The sequence below is a fragment of the Drosophila eugracilis genome, unplaced genomic scaffold (assembly GCF_018153835.1).
Source record: "Drosophila eugracilis isolate 14026-0451.02 unplaced genomic scaffold, ASM1815383v1 contig_2155, whole genome shotgun sequence".
Lineage (NCBI taxonomy): Eukaryota > Metazoa > Arthropoda > Insecta > Diptera > Drosophilidae > Drosophila > Drosophila eugracilis.
In genome coordinates this window covers 872,534-891,942 of record NW_024573039.1, presented here as the reverse complement: position 1 = coordinate 891,942, position 19,409 = coordinate 872,534, and the positions used below count along the sequence as shown (strand labels likewise).

The window sequence follows — 19,409 nt, the reverse complement described above, 5'->3', positions numbered from 1 at the left end:
CCAAGAGCCTTTAAATCCGCTTTACAATAGCTAGAAAATTGTAAGCTTTATATTCGCATTCACTCACAACGGAGAATGGATGGCCGTACAATCGTCCGATTAAGTGGCTCATTAGGCGCGGAGGAGGTCATGTGAACCATTTAGGGAAATTGCATAAGCGATACACTCAAGTGCCGTCTCCCAGCCAACGGACAATGGCCAAAGTACACTAAGAAGTTGTAGACGAACACCTGTTATAAATATATATACATAGAAAAAACGCCACCCTACCTAGTGGATGGGTGGCTAATGGAATTTTAACGTTACAAAAACTCACCTACCAACCACCCACCCACCAAACCGAAACCAACGACTAGAATTAATGCGAACATGGGGCGCATGTTGCTAATGTATCTCCTATTAGCGGACGTACGCATCTATCTCATCCCTCATCTTGAGACCCCCCTCAGTAGCCAGTTCCCAGCTCTCAGCTTCCCTCCCCCATATCCTGCATCCTGTGTCCTCAGCTAATCCACTGGAAACATCATTTTGAGCACCTGTTTAATTGCGTTAATCACCAAGGAGCCAACATTATTGCCAACGCCATCATGATGCCAGAATGATTATGACGGTCGCTCCTCGGTGACCCCGATTACCGCGCTTTTTCGCCTTCAGCACTTCGACCTTTGCAGCCCATCCAGAGTCGGGGTAATGCTAATTTTTATGTTCCTTTCTCCTCTGGACGCAGCTGGATGGAAGTGTCTTTGTTTAGGTTTTGGGTAATACTTACTTTGGTTTTAAAAATGGGAAATATTATGTTTTTCTATATGATTTTTAATGATAATTATTAACAAAATGTAAGGCAATGATATAAGTCTTTTAGTAAAGTTACTTTTTTTGTTAGGAAACTTGTGTTATTTTCAACCTTAAACTTAAAATCTGCAAGATTAGTAACATTTAAAACTAAAAACAAAGATAATTTTATGATTTTTGATGGAATTTTTCATATAGTAAATGTAAAATAACAAATTAATAACTTAAAATTAGTTTATCTTTGAAATAGCATAAAAAATATACTTTTAACAGCAACATTTCGAAAGTTTTAACTATAAATTACCCCAATCCAACCCCAATAAATTCATCAAGCAACCCAAACTACTAAAGTCACTCCATTCTATTCCTTCAACCTAACTGGTACTCCCCATTCATGATGTGTGACTACAAGTACCTTTTCAAGATTCTCGTCCTGGGCGACTGCGGCGTGGGCAAGTCTTGTCTTCTGATGCGCTTCACAGATGGACGATTCACTGGGCAGTATCTGTGCACGGTGGGCGTGGACTTCAAGGTACGCACTGTGGAGGTGGCCGGACAAGTGGTGAAGCTTCAAATCTGGGATACAGCCGGCGAGGAGCGTTTTAGGTCGGTGTTGCCTACCTATTATCGCGGGGCCCATGGTGTTCTACTCGTCTATGACACTACATCGCTTAGCAGTTTCCAGAACATTGATAGTTGGCTGGAAGAGATACGTCAATATTGTCCGGAAATGGTGAGCGTCTTACTAGTGGGTAACAAATGCGATGAGCTTGAAAGCCGCCAGGTGAGCCAAGAGCAGGCGGCCCACTACGCTGAATCACGGGCAGTGCCATTCCGTGAGACTTCGGCCAAGAGTGGTGCCAATGTAAATCACATCTTTGCCGCCCTGGCTGTTGCCGTCTATAATCGCCTGGTGGCCAAACCTAGACCGTCCATACGCATGAATCGCTCTTCTTCTGCATCTGATCGGTCAATGGCTATACCTCCCACAAGCCCTTGTAGGGTAGATATGCATTCATCAAGTAATCGCTTGATGGGCGGACAGGAGCTAGCCAATGAATCGGAGGACATCGAGGCGCTAGCAATGGCCCCAGTGCATCTAACGGACAGGACGGGCTTTCGGAACAAGAACGTTGATAACTGCTGTTAGGAAACTCAAAAAACTTTGTTGATTCTTACACCGGGGAAAATTACTAGTTCTTGCCGTTTTTTGACTTTCTTTTCATTTCAAAGCTAACAATGTTGTGTTCTTTTATAATTATACATTTATTAACTTTAAACGAAGGGATTTCACACTTAACAAGCTCAATAAACACATCGAAATGCCCAAATCTTTTGATATAAATCTTATTTAAAACTTTCTCTTATATTTAAGTTAAATTTTATCTTAAGTATTTAAGTATTTGGCAGGCGACTAAGAAGACACCATAAGATTTCGAGCAATAAACAGATTTTCAAGTTTTATTTTTAAATATTGTAAAAGCTAAGAAAACATTTTGGATTTGGTAATCTGCTTGTTTTTTTTTGCCAAACTTTTCTTATATTTAAGTTTTTTCCATGAAAATGTTTTTCCTTCTTAAATATACGCTGAGAAAAAAAAACAAAAACTTAACTACTTTTGAGCAAAGAAAAAAAATTCTTAAATACTACATAAATTTCATTATTAAATATTGTTATACAAAAACCATTTCAGATTTTTTTTTCCAAATTTATCACTTTTTTTTTATGTACTTAAATATTAAATATTCTTTCTTATTTAAATCCACATTATTTCTTGAACTTGCTTTCTCATTATTAAACATAAGCTGACCATATATATATTTTCAAAACTCGTAAAATAGTTTTCCCAGTCGAATGGCCTGCCCCTTCCTTGGCTCCTGGACAATCATCCCCTTGGACATTACGTGCTTGTGCCCCATTATCTTCCTCCTCCTCCTCCTACTCCATCAAGAACAGCAATCAAATCGTTTCGCAATTGTCCGGTCGTCTCAATTTATTCGGGCTTACTTTCATGTCTTCTGGGAGGCCATACAAGTGGGCGGGGCCATGTTGACCGACAAATATGTTCACCTAATCAAAGAGCCTTGGACCTCATAAAGGATTCAAGAGGAACTAAGGCTTTGCTGGGTCAAACTGTAATATGCGCTCTTTTATTCTTTCTGTTTAACAAATTATTTCAGAATTATAAAAAAATATATGTATAGTTTTTTGTTTTTTTTTTTAGGGACATCACAGAATTTAAAATCCCATTGAAGTTTTTGAAAATATTGCGTTTTTTCGGCTATTCTTAAAAACGAATAAAATCATTGCTGTTAATTACAAATACTAATAAATACGATGTTCGGAAATTTATAATGGATTTGATGATGCTAATGGAACGATGCAAGTTCCTAAACTCGTAGAGAAAGCTCTCAATAAAGTTTGAGGCGCTAAGGCGGTGCCGGATCCTCGGTAACATTGGCATTGGGCTCCTTAGCGTACTTGGCAAAAACTTGCTTCAGCTTTTCGCAAAGATCATCCTGGCCGGTCTTTGAAAAGCTACCCACAGCGCTGGCCCAGTTCTTTACCACTAAATTCGGACTGCACTTTGTCACATTGATCTCGGGTATAAAATTGTTCGGTTTAACTTCTTCGGCTGGCTCGGCAAGCGATTGGTTGACCTGTTGCGGTGTTCGCACTGTGATCTGCCCATTCGGCTTCACCTGCTTATAGATCTCCGTCATGTGCCTAAAGTACTTGTGACCCATGGTGCAACGATTCGTTGGATCCGTGATCTTAAGGATACGCATCTGGCGAAGGGCATATTGCAAGCCCAGGCGGCATTCGGTCACTGCGAAGAAATCGAAAAATCAATTAGTAAGACATCCATATGGCTGTTAACCATTTCTCAGTTGACTGAGAAATTCCATCTCGGCATACCTGTGGCATTCAGCTCTTTGGAGACACGAACCCAGGCGGTACGCTTATCAATGGTACTTGACTTCTCAAAGGTGTTCGGATGGCGGCGCAGGACGTGGGTCAACTCGAAAGCCTCGATAGTGGGAAGTTTGTTGAATTTTTGATTCTTTGGAGGTTCCGATTTTTTCGTGACCTGCTTGCTGCTGCCCTCAAGTCCCTGGGGTCTTTTGGAACGCGTTTTCTTGCCTGAGGTTGACTCGGCTGCTGGAACCTTTGCGGGGGTCACGGGCACTGTTTCAGGTACGGGAGTAGGTGGGGAAGCAGTTGACGTGGGCGGAACGGTGCGGGTGATTGTAAAGGTGCATTCCTCCTTTGTCAACTTGCCGGTAAGCAAGCGCTTGGCATCCTCCGTCTCCCATGGCTTGGGTTCCTTGGATAAACGCGCTAAAAGGCTGGTAGGCGTAGGCTTGCTCTTATCAGAAGGATCCGCGGACATCAGAGCCTCGTACATGCTACAGCGCTTCACCTCCTCATAGATCTTATTGTGCACGATATAATAGTAGGGCTCAAGCGGATGGTAACGCACGTCTGCCAAAAATTTGAGCTGCTCTAGGGCTTGCCACCAGTTTTGTGGCCAGGGATTTTCGATACCACGCTCCAGATCCTCCATGTACGTGCGGAAGGCAAACTTAAACATGGACCAAATATCCCGATGATTGACTGAAAGCCAAAGATTATTATTATAAAAACGAAACACTGGAAAGTCCTACAATGGAAACCTACGATTAGGGAACTTAACACGAGCCTCGAGCCACACCTCCTGTCGCTCCCGATCCGTGAAATGACGCGGAGGTATCGGCTTCTCACCAGGTCGCGGCTTGCGAAGTTCCCAGTACAAGTACTCATACTTTCGGAAATGGCGTATCACTTCCGGCAACACGTCCTTGTGATCCATCCACATGTACTTGCGCGCTATTTCGTCAAACTTGCTAAATAAACGATGCGACTTCTCCCACACCTTTCCGCTGGTCTTAACTGAGCGCATCAGCTCTGGCATGGGTGCAATTGTCGGAAAGACGCTTATGTTCTCCTTTAGAAATTTCCAGCTGGCGCGCAAGGCTTCCTCTACAAATGGCAAATATTAGTTTTGTTTTCTTAAATTTCAAATTATTTTGCACACTTACCTGGCATGTGAAACCTTTTGCTGAGATTCTTCCAGAACTCTTCAAACTTGGGTGTCGATTGGAGATCCTTTTTATGGAGCTGTGGTATGGCCATAACCTCACGGATTAGGGTCGCTGCTCTTGTCATGTTGAGATTCAAACGATTTGAACTGTTACCAATCAAAATGTGTATAATATTTCCAGTGGCGGGATAATTCTTCATGAATACAGTAACAGTTTTTGACGAAACCTCCAACTGACTGTCACCGGATGTTGATGCTTCAGTTCCAGTTTCCGCATTGGCCACTGTTTTTGCATTAGATACTGTTGGTGATGTGGAAACGGTGGCTGATGATGGGGCTTTTGTTGGTGTTTTATCTGATTTGCCGTCTGCGTTCGTAATGGCTGCTGTTGGACTTTTAGCTAATGATGCAGCGTTAGGCTTTGTGGCAGGTGTAATTTGTTTTGTAGTTGTCGCTAATGTTGCTGCTTTGACTGATGGTGCTGCTGCAAGTGCAGTGTCTTTTGTTGCTACTGGAGCAGTGGAAGGCTCTGGCACTGATTCTATTGCAGGTTTAGCAACCTTGGTTATACCTGGCGGCGGTGCTGGAGCAATATTTCGATACTTTTTGACGTTATCAGGCGTTGAAGGTGCAGCAATTGGTTTTTTCGCTGCAACTATTGTGGCGGCGGCTTTTACGCTTTTTGCTGCTTCTTCTGTTGGTTTAGTAGTTGCTGCTTGTGATCCCAGGGGTTTGCTGGCCGGAGTGCCATTGTTTGTGACATCCCAACTGCTGTTCAGTCCAGGCTGATGAATTCGGACCATTGGAGGCCCTGATCCTGATGATGAGGTGTTGTTTATAACAGTATTCTGTGGGTTTACGGGTATCGAATTAGGTATAGACTTGGCCGTAGATGGTGGCAATACTGGCTGGGGATTCGGCTTTTCGGCAAGCGCTCCCAGTGGCGTAGGTTGAGGATATCGCAGGCTTGCCACTGCGGCGGCATTAGGTGAAGACAGACTGTGATTAGATGGGTGCACCGCTCGAATTAAAGATCGGGAGACTGCCGGCGGCATCTGAGCTGGACTGGGTGTAGACTTGTTGGACTTAATAGTCACCTGCAAACCAGGACGCTGAGGTATCACGGGACGCACTGCGCTTAAAGCAGGATTCGAGCCTGCCGGCGGAGTGTTCATTACGACGGGTGGCTGTACAACGGCGGGCGCAATCCGCAATGTGGCCGGTATCCTCATGGGCGACGTATTTAACGAGGCTACGCTGATGGCCGACGTAATCTTAGGGATTACAAATGACGGAATAGCTGAATCTGGAACTGGATTTAAAATGGAACTGGTGGATGCGGAGGGGGAGTTGGGGCTGACATTGGCGGGGCCAGAGCAACTCCTGACATTCATGATAGTGGGAACGATGCCTTTTCCTGAGAATGTGCCAGTGCTCGTACCGCTGCTGCTGGTGCTGCTGCCAGAGCTGCTACATTTTGGTGGATAGACAATGGCCAATGGCAGACGTGGCGGCGGTTGTATTTTGGCTGGAGGCTCTGAAGGCACTACTGCGCCGTTGTGTTTGCGTTTAACAGCCTGACGGCTTGTAGATCTGGTGGCCACCTGCTTGAAGATGCTGCTGATCGCGTTTTCAAAGTACCATTTGTCCTGCAGCTGATAGCCGGCCAAGCGCATAGCCTGCAGTTCCTGATGAAACGAGCGGAGCACTAACCAAGTGACCTCGCAGCGCTCGTAGCCGCACATCACCTCGTTGCCGACCTTTTGCCAGAATTCGTCGTAACGCGGCGGCTTCACCGTAAAGGAGAGGGATTCATCTGTTAACTGCACTAGATCGGGCATGCTACGCATCGTATTGATTAGCGCCATTACACTGCGGAAATGCTCGATGGGCTCGTGCCAATCGGCCTCCAGGTACTTGGAGGACTTGCACACGGTGCCAGGCAGACGCTGTACATGCGGGCGAAGAAAGTCCATTAACTGGCACAGTTCCGAGGTCTTGCACAGAGTTGGTCCCTTATTCAGCTCCCATTCGTAGCGCGTCTGCAACTTTAGCCAGCTTTTCATCAGCTTCGTGGCCTTGTCATGGAGCTCATTTGAGATGGCTCCCCAGATAAGACCGCGATGCCGTGTGTTGTCATAGCCAGGTATCTGAGAGTCATACAATTGCGGATACGCCTGTACAGCCTCTATGAGGCGACGGTGTTCCTTAGAACAGCGGAATTTGTAGTTCGAATCCTCCTCAAGATCAACATCTATGACATCCACGGGCGGGGGTTCTACGAACTCTACCTCAGCCGTGGCGGCATTTCCTTCGATGCTCTCCGGAATTGCAATCTCTATTGGATCGGTCTTCTCTACGATCAGCGGGAAACGGGCCACATGAGGGTATAGAAAGAACAGCTCCTCCTCGTGCCGCATGCAAGGACGCTCTCGCTTGCGATCGCGTTTGGTGGCGCTACCATGAAATGCTCTTAGGCGGCGCACATGACGCTGGAAGCGGTAACGCAGCTCCGACCAGGCCACCAGGCAGTTAGTTAAATCCGTGGCCAAACTGCGTGCAATTTTTTGCCAAAGCTGTTCTTTGTGGCTGTCGTCGTGGAATCTCGGATGCCGAGAGTCATACAAAGCCGGCTTACGGCTGACTAAAATAATAAGTTGTTTTTCCGTCTCGCAGCTCTGCAGAAGGTTGGTTATCCCTGATCCCGAATTAGTAGTGCGGCTGAACGGATTGGCTGACACTTTCTCACTGGCCTCCTTTGGCTCCTTCGAGTTACCTAGCAGTAAGGAACGATAGTTGGACAAATGATCGGTTGACAAACCGGCGTACTCACCATCAGAGATCAACGGACCATTGCTAACTGGAATGACCTTTTCCTCCATGGCTCATATACCTAACAACGATCCAATCGTAGCTCCAAGCCGCGCCTTCCCGACACAAACGACGCGAAGAATCGTTCTATCGAAAGACCCGGTGACGAATACGCCGTTGTGACTGATAAATATCTAAGTTTTTACCCGAAAACTGACTCCCAGAATATTCGGGACTAATCTGTAAACGCGGATTAAAAAAAAAATTAAGCAGGCTTCCCGAAAAACGGGTTTTTGCGACGCCGAAAGAGCTAATAGCAAATTGTTCGCAGGGCACACAGTATAACGTTGCCAGACTTAAGAGGCGTCAGTCTAACTATTGCAACGATCTGGCAGCGTTGACCTGGTGAAAAGAATCATGACTACTTTCGATGACATTTGAATAGCCAAACACTTGGATTGGACCCAAAAAATCTAAATATATATGCCATTATATCCAATAAAGAAAAGAAATTGTTTCCTAGGTACTAACGAGGTCTTAGGGATGAAACCCGAATCACGCATCTTTCGATAGTTTTTTAGCGGTCTGGTAGTTCAGTATAAAGAAAAATTAATAATGACTTATTTCAATGATATTAGAATGTCTTATCACGCGGATGAGAATAAGGAAAACATGTATTTATATTAAATTAAGTCCTGAAAATGAAGTAAATTGTTGGCTAGGATCTAGTAGCTCCTATCTTCAGATAGTTTTCCCGCAGTCTGGCAGTGCTCCGATGAAACATAATATATATGTCATGTACGCTGACATGTGAATGTCAAACATCTGGATGACTTGCTTATAATTATAGAGATGGGAATTCGGAAAATAAAACCACGTTTCGATTACGGTCAAGATAACACCAATAGATCTTGCCAGTACTTTCCAAAAGTCACGGAGAAGTCAACTTCCTGTATAACAGTTGAAGCTTGACAGTCCCAGCATGTATTGGATTCAACATGGTGTCTTAATTCTGTTCTACACTAGAGGTGGTTGTTCCCTGCGATGAAAAATATGAAAGTTTGGAAGGTATTAACACTATTTAAATGCAATATCGCGTTAAGATTTATTTGACACTTTAATCATTCTGATTTTAAGAGCAGTTTCGGCATTCGTCCCTTAGCTCTTTAGCTGCCACATTTGTATACCTTTACAATATATATATCAATTTTTCTGATTTTTCAAATACACGAAATGTTCCTGAGCTCTCTGAATACTAAATTTTAGGCCTGCATTTGTAAAGCAATCCATTCCACCTAAGAAAGGTTGTCTTAATACACTAAAATTGCTAAACAAAATTTTGTGCGAAGGACCGAACTATAGACATCGAAAATCTATAACAACTTTTTGAGTAAATATATAAGAGTAGGGCATAGTCTTCCGATACACAAGCCAAAGTATCATTATCTTATGTTTAAAAAAGTTCTACTTCTGATTTCACAGTTTAAATACCTCTCTTTGATAAAATAAACTTCATTTGGTAGATTGATATGTCTATTTTGTGGTAATATGCTCAATAAAGACTCTACCCCTTTACCAGATTGAAAATAAATGAGGTTTTTGATACCCTTGAAATAACCTCAACTTTTTCGACTTGACAACAACAGTTAACTGACCTCATGAAGATCGCGTGAAGCTCTTACAGGTATTGTCCATTTAGTTAACTCATTAAAATAGGGATAATCAACGTCTATACTCTCAGTGCTCTTTGGTTTTTTTTGCTCACTGCATATGGACGCGCTCACTCATGAGCTTTGAGCGCTCACGATGCTATTACACTTCTTTTCCTCTTTCCACGTCATTCCACATCTACCTTTTAATTCTTTGTAACTTCTGTTTGCGGTTTGGGGTTTATTTTGCATTTGGCGGGACAGTAAAATGAGTCATGAATTGGTTAGCAAAAAAAAAGTGTCTTTCTTTCTCTCAGGGCACAGCTGCAAATTAGCACAAAAGAGTCAGTCTTGTATTTGTGTTAGTAAATGCTCTGCCATACGTCGATTTTGAGCACCCCTGGAATGAAACTTCCTAAATTTTTTTTTTATAATTCTCTAGTGATTCTTCCCTTTGATTCATACATACCTCAGAATATCAGTAGATTCCATTTGATCTTCGACCAACTTGTCGGGTAAACAAAAACTACTCCAACTTAACTACAAAACAACCTCCACCTAGAAATTTTTTCTAAACATAGTCACAGATATAATGAATGAATGATTGAATGAACAGAAATTATATTAAAGTATAGTCTTAATTTTGAAAAACTTTTCAAAACTATGTCTTCAAAAAAAAAAAAAAAAATTTTTTTTTAAACCCATGGTTTTTTAATAACAATACTATTTTTTAATTGTGGTTGATATTTCATTTAAAGTTGGCAGTGCGTAATAATGAATTCTTTAATGAATAAGACATTCAACTGATAGTCATTGATCACTGATCAGATTACACAGATCAATATCGATATCGATAGCAGAGTGCGCATTGTGCAGAGTACTTTAGCTTATTTCTTTGACACGCGAACACCTTTTTCCACCACTCTGGCAGCACTGCACACAATCAGCTGATTTACCGGCCTGTTTTTCGGCAAATGTTTTCGTAACGCGTTTTTAATTAAAATTTAATTGAATTGACTGAAAAACGATATAGATTATATTTAAATCATGTGGTCAAGGACTCACTGCCTCTGGCGCGGTGTGGGACGTGTTGGTCGCCAGATATGCGCGTCCAGCGTAACGCAGGCGCGCATTTTCGCTGACCGGGAAAATCAGTTCGCTCACGGCATATTAATGGATTCGCTGAAACCCTACGCAATAGTGCGTCCACGCGACACCGTCTGGCAGGATATGCCCGCCTCGGAAGGCTTTATGCGTCCGCAGGCAGATGCCAATCCCGACGAACTATACGCAGACTTTCAGGGCCTGGTGAAGCATTGCAACCGGCTGAAACTGCAGATTAGCGATGCCCGCTATGACGCCTTCACCAGAACCTTTTGCGAGCAGCTTCATCGGTTAACGGACGAACAGCTCCTGGGATCGCTGAGCGCCTTGGCCGAGCTGCCCGACCCTGAATCACCCAAAACGCACAACTACATGGAGCTGTGGAACACTATGGACATCGAGTGCTGTCGCCGCATTGAGCGCTGGTCTAGTAAACAACTGCTGCTAGTAAGCGATGCCTGGTATCGCCTGGGTCTGGTCAGGATCGGCGAGTACGTGTGGCTGGCCCTTAAGAAGCTGGGCCGCAAGTTACGTAAACTGCCGCCAGAACAATTGGTTCACTCCATGTTTCTGTGCAATCTACTACGCCGACCCGTCTTCGAGATGTTTGACTTTGAGCTGAATCTGGCCCGATGCGTGGATCAGATGACCTTGTCCGAGCTGGGCGTCATGGCCATGGGCTTCTTTAAAACCCAGACGCCTATCAGAAATCCGGAACTGCTAACGCAAATCTACCAGCGGCTGGGCAAAGAACTGGATACTGTGGAGGACATCGCCTTGGTGGCACTGCTGAAGGTGCTGCGCTACAGCAGCAAGTTACCCCACGTTGAGCCGCTCAAGACGTTGCTCATCCAACTAGAGTCGCAAGTGGAACGCGTTTCGTTGCTTACCTGCCTGCACATGGCTCTTCTTGGTTGTGAACTGCAGACCTGCAATGATTCGCTAGTGGAAAGCATTCTGCTGAGATTCGAACGTGAATTGGACTCCTCCCGCCTGAAGGACATGGAGCGTATCTGTCTGGTAATGGGACTGTTTAATATTACCACAATATCAGGAGTGGAACGTCGCTTGGCGGACAGGCTGCCCGATTTGCTTCGTCAGCGGATGGAGGAAATTCTGCGCCATCCTCGTTGCTTTACCAACTGCCTGCAGTTTCTAACAATGCGCGGTGTTTACGATTTGGAGCTTCTTGGCGTGGCTCTGCAGCCGCGATTCGTGCACCATGCCTACCCCAGCGGACTGCCCGGACGGGAATACTTTCACCTGGACAGCTTTGCTCGTCTTCTAGGCCAGGAGTACGAAGGCCCACTGATTACGGATCGTCAGCGGCAGCAGATGGGTCGCCTCTACACACAGTACATCCCCCAGCGGGACGGCCGTTTCAAATTAAACAGCACCGATCGCATTCTAGTAGAAATTCAGGATGCAATCTCTCTAATTCACCGCCCAGTGACCTTCAAGCATATCCTGCCGCATTACGATCGATGCGATTTAGTGCTCTGTTACGACCATCAGCAGAAGAAGGCTGTGCCCTTGAATGTGGAGGCCTGCGTGGATTACAGCGGAGAGATTCTAACCCGCAAGCATTTGCTGGGCGAGACCAAGGCGGCGGATGACCAGGTGGCCACTGTGGTCATTGTGATAGCGGGATGGAACAACGTGATTCGCGATAAGGAGCGATTCACTGGGCAAATGGATATGAAGTTAAGGCAGCTAAAGCAGTTGGGACATCAGCCGCTGGTGGTAAGTGCTATATCATGAGATATTTATGGTTCAGTTTATATCATAAAATCCTTGATTTTTATACTCTATATTAAGAGTACAAGGGGTTGCATTTTTCCTTCTTCCATCTCTTTCATTTTTAAGCTATTATATAGCCATTTTATCTATGAACTATAGAACTATATAAAAAAATGGTTTTGTTTTTGAACTGAAAGCGTATTTATTGGCAGACATCTATAAGTATCTTTTAGGATTATTAGTTACTTAACATTATTTATAATAATCCATATTTTTTTTCAGATCTATTGGTACGAATGGCGTGAACTGGAAACATCTGCCGACCGCCAGGACTTTATCAGACGGCGTCTTAGCCAAGTGGCCAAGATTTAGGAACAGCAAGGACAGCTGCCAACAGAAAACTTAACAGGAATAAGAAGAGCATGAGACAAGGACAAACAGCTAGCCGAAATGGAATGAAAAAAACGGCAAGATGTTGAATTTAAGTCAGTCATTAGCATTATCTGAACATTGTACAGGCACAACACTACGTTCTATTAATTATCTAGAAAAAAAATGAATTATCGAATATTTAATTATGACCGCCCGCGGCCACGCGTCATAAGCCCACAACTACTAGCAAAGTGCCATCTATTACGCCGGATAAGTCCGTCAGAGGGTGGAGTGCAATGCTTGCTTGGTGTATTCGTAAACCACAAACAGAGTGGCCGTTGCTGGAATGGTGCGCAGGACAGATGGTAGAAGGCCACGGTATAAAGCCAAAACTCCCTCGCGCCGTACTATGTCGGCTCCCACGCTGAACATGCTCTCGTTGAGGTTCTTTACCTGGATGCGGCTCTTGATCACATCAGCGGGAAATGTCGATGTCCACAGACAGACGCCACCAATAGCGCCAGCTATCATTGTACGTACTGCTCCAATTTCATCTTTAGTTTGGTCATCGCTGCAGGAGAGATAATTTCAAGGTGTAAGAATGTAGGGTAAACTAGTACTGAAGGCATATAGTTGATCTTTTATAACTAAAACTTTGTCTGGAGGACTTTCTTAATAGTTTCAAGAGTTCTGGTTATGAAAGTCCGACTAAGTTTTGTCCTAACCAACTGCCAAGGTCCAACAAGACTCAAATTTGTTAAGTCAAGTAAAAACGTTGTTAACTTCCTGAGTTTAGATTTAAGCATTTCTTAAGGATTGTTAAACTTTCTGGTCTATTATCTAGGCTGGGATTTTGTTAAGTAATTTGTAAAACAAATCTGTAAGCTAACAAATATAAAATTAGCAAATTTTCGAAGTGGAAAATGTCTTTTGCTATGAGAAGCTATTTTTTGAGATCTGGAAATCATGCTTGTGGACTTTGAATAGATTCTTAAGATTTATATAAATTAGTTCCTATACTCCATTCCAATATTTAAGTAACATTTAATTCAAAGATTAATCCATCTTTTATACTCACCGTCGCAGTAATTCTCGAGTGCCTTCGTAGCTGCCAAAGAAAAAGAAGTAGCCGGGCATCTCCCGCATGAACGTTGAGCTCAAGCCACGATAGAAGCCTCGAATGCCTGTGAAGGAGATTGGTCAATGAGTCAATGGTATAAACTGAAAAAACTGCAAAGTTGGAGATTGGCACGTGAGGATGGGGTTATCTGGTAATGGACGGACATCAAACATCAATCGAAGGCGAAACGGAAACGTGTTCATGATCTGCCGACTTGAGGCTGTCAATCAGGAAGCGTTTCAGTAAATTTCCACTTGACTGATAATGACCTAACCATGTGCATTATCCACAACTGCACTTCCCGCTCACTATTTTCCGATTCCTCTCTATAGCTATATATATATATATATTTTAACAGTTATCTCGGATTACTACGTCACTGTGCGTGGCATGTTCTCAGCTGCTAGGTTATAGCTATGAATAGTTCTTATCAGTTTTCATAGAAATTCCTAATTCCTAATTCGCTTTTCGCAATCTGCGTAGTAAATACTCATTATTTATGTTTCACAAAACTGAGTACTGAGAGGAACGGCAGCCTTCTCATGTTCGATTAGATTTGATTAAGAGTCGGTTTTTTTTTTTTTTTAGATTCTTTACAAAAATCCATCACTTGACTGGCGTTTTATAGCCTTAGCTGGTTTTTGTAGGGTTTATGTTTCCTGTTATTGCTAAGTTTATTTTTTTTAAGTGTCAGCATAAAAAAATGCTAGCATGTTCGTGGTACATGGTCATGCTGGAATTACTAGAAGAATATCTAAAATTAAGCCTTAAACTTGATGGAAGTGAAAATTGGCATTTATTTACAGAAGTATTTTACTTTTATAAAATTATAAGAAACCAAAGACTTGTCGGTTCTATGATCTCTTTTGTTTCTTTTTTAAATTCATTATTAGGAAAGTTTTGAAATGATTTTTTATTTTATGTTCCCAGATTAAGTTTCAGACTATTCCGCTCGTAAAAAGTTTATAGTTTTCGTCTGTTTCTATGGTCTTCACGTGTTCAGTTTCAAAATCAAATTCTAAATTACAAAAAAGATTTGAATTTGATTTGATTTAAGCTTTAGGGTATTAAAACTTCGACTTTTGGCAGTCAGATTCTCAAATTTCTCTTTAAACATAAGCTACTTTTAGAGGGTTTTTTAAGATCAACTTATAGGGAAAGACAAGTGCTTGCTAAGGCCTTGTAATTTAATTAGTGAGTAAATTAAAACTCGAGGAAATCTGAATGCTTTTGATATAAGATATATATTTAACCTGTAAGCAATAGTTTGCCAAAACATTTTGAACGACAAAGTTATGAAGAAATTTACGATTTTTTATATGTTTTTACATTAACTAAAGTCGACTATTTTGAGAAGTAACTTTTATATGCCAACCAACTAATCAAGGCCAACAGAACTAAATATCTTTTCAAATGTATTTCCCCCAAAGCCAACAATATTCAAATTCAAATTTGAATTTAACTGCATTGTTGCCCATTTGTTGCAGGAGATCCCTTAAGAAGACCCCCCCAATGGATCCGGCAACCTCAGTGCGATCTGATCCCAAACCATGTGGACACTTGTGTCTTGGTATGGGTGAGATGTGTATCTGTGTTTATATCGCACACCGCGATGCGATAATTGTGAATTATTAGAAGAAAAAGATCGCCGAAAGCCATGCGGAGATAATCTAATCGGAGCACTTGAGGGTCGGGAGCAACAATAGCTTTTCCCCAAGGCTACGCCCCCTAAAATATATTCCGGGATAAAGCGATCATTCTGGACATTAAAAGTTACAATATCTTTAAGTAATTTTGGCAAATATTTGCTACAGAGCAAACGCGGTACAGTGAAATAATGTTGTAATCCATTACACTGTTTAAAGATTAATTTTAAAGTCATTATTTAACTGTGACTAAACAAGAGTAAAATTGTTAAAATATTTTGTAAATATTAATAGTTAACTCTTTGCCATCTTAACGATTACACTTAGGAAGTTTCACACAATTGATGTTCGACTTTAGTGGTGTTTACTGTATTTTCTTATCATTTAGATATGTTGAACATGTTAATAAGTAAAGTGTTGTTTTTACTTCAAGGGGAACTTATAAATTTTTGTTTAGTTTGAAATATAGAAAGGTTTTTTAATAGCTGGTTAATACTACACTTTTTGGGAGATTAAAAAACTATTGTTGTGAAGTGTTTACCTAAGAATTACGGATCACTTTTTGCTATAAGAACCATAGGAATTTTAAGTTTTAAGTTTCTTCTCTTCTATTTAATGTCATCTAACCAAAATTAACCCAATTTTGAATGCTTTTTAGCTGTTGTTATCACAAAATATTGAAGATAAAAATATTTTCTAAAAACAAAAATTATAAACACTCACCCTCAGTACGCCAAATATAACGCGTCAGTGTCCACGGAGTTCGCATATCATCCGGATGAGCTGGTTCTATGAGTTGTTTCATCTCACGGAGTGCCTGCAGCTTACACTTGATCAGCTCAGTGGGGCAGAGGGTCAGGGTGGAAAAACAGGCGGCTAGGGAACCGGCACAGGCATTCTCCACAGTGGTCAATTCCGTTGATGTCTCCTTGCCGACGACAAAGGTGACGAATTTCTGACAGCCACCATAGGCGGCAAAGAGAACAGAGTTTTCCGCCACATTGGCAAATACGGCTGGAACGGATCCGGCGTATAAGCCACGAAAGAAGCCATCCTTACGATAGGTGCTCAGAAAGCAATCTAACATGCCGCGATATGCCTCTGGAAAGGTCTGTAGCTTAACCTTAACGGTGTCGAGAGGCTGGGATACGTACACCTGGGCCGCTCCGCCCAGGGATCCCGCCAAGAAGTCGATCAGCCCCTCGACGAAATTAATGTTGTTGCCCGTACCGCCGCCGTGCATGTCTAGTCGTCGAACGAATCGCAGGAAACCGCCGACCACGAACAACAGGCCGTCGCGTATGGCTCTCAGTGTCGATTTCACAGTGATCGGTTTGCTCAGCCAGCGCTTCGACTTGTTCGTATTCTCTCCGTCCTCTTCATCGTGCCCTTCGGCCTCCTAAGGGGTAGGGGGAGCGGTACATACAATAGGGTTGTCAGCTTTTAATTACATATCGTATACGAACCGTGTTCCCAATTTCACCTCGAAACTTTGGTGAAATTGGGATCACAGATAAGATTTGGATTAATTGGTTATTTTTGGCTTTTAATGATCTAATTTTAAATGATCAATGAAGAGCCATGTGCTCTATAAATATTGTTTATTATTTTAATATTAATAATTTATATTTAATTTACGCTATATCGGTTAACTGAGATATAGAAAAGTGATTATCGATCTGTTATTTATGTAATCAATTTTATAGTTTAAATTACTGCTTAAGAATTCTAAGCTCATATCACTTAGGGCGAAGTACCAGATTAGAAATCTGGAAATCTGAAAATTGTTAATCCTAGTTAGCCTACAAATTAATCGATCTGATAATGTCGGTTTTGAGAAAGAAAACCTTTATGCCGATCAAAAATATGTTAATTAATAAGATCCTTTCTTTTTGTGAACTTTCTGTGATCCTTCATTAATCCTGTTATTGGTTTCTGTTTTCTAATATAGATTTAAGTGATCAACTAGATAAAATTCTATCAATATTATCAACAAGAAAATGCATATAATGTTAGACTCATTCTGTATGATGCAAAATCGATTTGTTAGCTACTAACTAACCTAACCTATCGATAAATTGTTTTCGATCGTTTTCGACAACTCTACCTTCAGGGCGCGCTCATAGGCCTCGATGATTTCCTCGGGCGTCATTATCAGTACGCTGCTACCCGCTTGACTGCTGCCGATACGCGGGGGCGGTGGTGGGATGGACGGCGCCTGTATGGCGTCATCAGTTGGGGGTTCGGATGGCGCTTCGTCAGGCGATGATTTCTTTGAGCGACGGTGTTTGATCGCTTTTAGGGGGGGCGGTAGAGGTACGCTATCTGCCGGTTTGCTGGCTTCTCCATCATCTTTGTTGTTATTGGTGTTTTTGGTGTTGTTAGTATTGTTGTTGTTGTTGATGGGCGCTGGGTGGGCGCTGATGGTATCCCGTTCGCTCTCGCGCATGGAAACGGGTACGGGAAAGGGATGGGTCACTGTAACCGCTGATGTTGCTATCCCTTTCTGGCCGTAGGCGTGGAATTTCCGAGAGGGGAAACGGCAAAAATTTAATGGTGTGCTTGTATATAAACTTTTTTTTTTTTGTATCGTTTTTAGATTGTTAATGAAAAGCCAAGGGGGTTGTGGTTTCCTTTCAAATAATTGTTCGATTTACGTTTTATTAATAATCGATAATTTGATTACGCCATATGCATATATAGGTGTATACATATCATGTGGATCAGATCGGCGATCTCTCTACCCTTATCTCTCAATGTGTGTGTGTGTGTGTTAGTGTGTGTTTATATTTATTATCATGGTTTTTGTTTTTATTTTTATGTTTTTTTTTTTTTTTTTTTTTTTTTTAATTTTTGGTATGTGGTGTATATCTCGTTTCATTATGCGGCATTTCCTCTCCCTTCTTTTTTTTTTATCGCCTTCCGCGCTCTTATATAAATTTAATAATTTACATTTAAATCATAACTTAGTTTTACAAATACCATTTAGTACAGTTATGGGTAGTTTATATCGATATATATATATACATATATATATATATATATATATATATTGCCCCTATACCATACTGGATACGTATTATTTATAATTAAATAGTACAAAAAAAAGACTTCGAAGTTTCGAAATTCGAACTCATTCCGTTAAGTTTTAAGATGCTTGAGCTAAGTTCCTGATCGGTCGCGTTTATATATATATATATATATATCTATATCTGCTTTACATATATAGTGTGCAACATTTTGTGCCTTTTATTTTATTTATTTTTTTTAAATTTTTATGTTTTTTTTTTTTGTTTTTGAATCGCTGAGTCTTGGAAGTGGGTTGGGAAAATCTGAATCGGTTTGCTTTGGTTTTACATTTAAGAAAAGCCGAATTTTTTGGGATTCTGGAGTTTCCGTCCTCTTCTAACACTTTGTACTCGTTTATATGCATTTATTTTCACTTGGTGTAAAAATATTATTATCAACATCGTTTCCTATATCATTTATGTACTTTTTTTTTTTTCGTTTGTTTCGTTTTCTTTTCTATCCAAACTCAGCGGCGAATTTGCGTTTAAAAAAATGTTCTCATCAGGCTTAGGTTTTTTTTTGTCTTCTTTTTTTATGGTTTTTTGTTGCATTCATTTCTGGTTTTTTTCGTATATATATATATATATATATATTTATATATATTTATTATAATTATGCTTCCTATACAACTATACATATTTTATATTATTGTGTACAAATACAAAGTCGGCTAACAAGCCGCCGAATGTCAGAGAAGCAAATCAAAATTTACACTTAGACGTATTGGCACACATTTCGAAATTCAAATTCGAAATTTTAGTTTACTTTCAGAGGTTTGAGAAACTCTTTGAAACACAAATGCTCTTTTGACTAGAAAGAAGTTTTGGAACATAAGTTGGAGTGCAGTTTGCCAAAGAAATGAAATTGAAGTTTGAGCTTTTTTAGTTAGGAATTTTCATAAAAGGTTTTAAAGTTAAAATTAAAATTTTGGAAAATATCCTCAAACTAAACTAAAACCTAAAAACATTAATATTTCTAATTTATAAAAACTTTCAAGTAAAAATTCTTTGGAATTTGCCTCA

At 41.3% G+C, this 19,409-nt stretch overlaps 4 protein-coding genes across 4 annotated transcripts; 2 read left to right on the top strand and 2 right to left on the bottom strand.

Annotated features, from left to right (window-relative positions):
- Positions 1 to 1,172: 1,172 nt before the first annotated feature.
- On the top strand, positions 1,173 to 2,325 carry LOC108110132 (ras-related protein RABD2c). Its single transcript, XM_017219038.2, has one exon. The coding sequence runs from the start codon at positions 1,187 to 1,189 to the stop codon at positions 1,940 to 1,942; it is 756 nt and encodes a 251-aa protein (XP_017074527.1). The 5' UTR covers positions 1,173 to 1,186; the 3' UTR covers positions 1,943 to 2,325.
- Positions 2,326 to 2,911: 586 nt separating this feature from the next.
- On the bottom strand, positions 2,912 to 8,034 carry LOC108110119. The gene is made up of 5 exons (XM_017219024.2): positions 7,710 to 8,034; positions 4,875 to 7,652; positions 4,474 to 4,815; positions 3,712 to 4,410; positions 2,912 to 3,622 (listed from the first exon to the last, which is right to left on the bottom strand). Exons 1-5 carry the CDS (start codon positions 7,756 to 7,758, stop codon positions 3,222 to 3,224), a joined length of 4,269 nt encoding a protein of 1,422 aa, XP_017074513.1. The 5' UTR covers positions 7,759 to 8,034; the 3' UTR covers positions 2,912 to 3,221.
- Positions 8,035 to 10,245: 2,211 nt separating this feature from the next.
- LOC108110123 (FAST kinase domain-containing protein 5, mitochondrial) lies at positions 10,246 to 12,552 on the top strand. The gene is made up of 2 exons (XM_017219029.2): positions 10,246 to 12,183; positions 12,463 to 12,552. The coding sequence occupies exons 1-2, from the start codon at positions 10,384 to 10,386 to the stop codon at positions 12,550 to 12,552; spliced, it is 1,890 nt and encodes a 629-aa protein (XP_017074518.1). The 5' UTR covers positions 10,246 to 10,383.
- LOC108110126 (mitochondrial ornithine transporter 1) lies at positions 12,358 to 17,899 on the bottom strand. Its single transcript, XM_017219032.2, has 4 exons — positions 17,426 to 17,899; positions 16,042 to 16,717; positions 13,631 to 13,736; positions 12,358 to 13,123 (listed from the first exon to the last, which is right to left on the bottom strand). Exons 1-4 carry the CDS (start codon positions 17,765 to 17,767, stop codon positions 12,832 to 12,834), a joined length of 1,416 nt encoding a protein of 471 aa, XP_017074521.1. The 5' UTR covers positions 17,768 to 17,899; the 3' UTR covers positions 12,358 to 12,831.
- Positions 17,900 to 19,409: the final 1,510 nt, after the last annotated feature.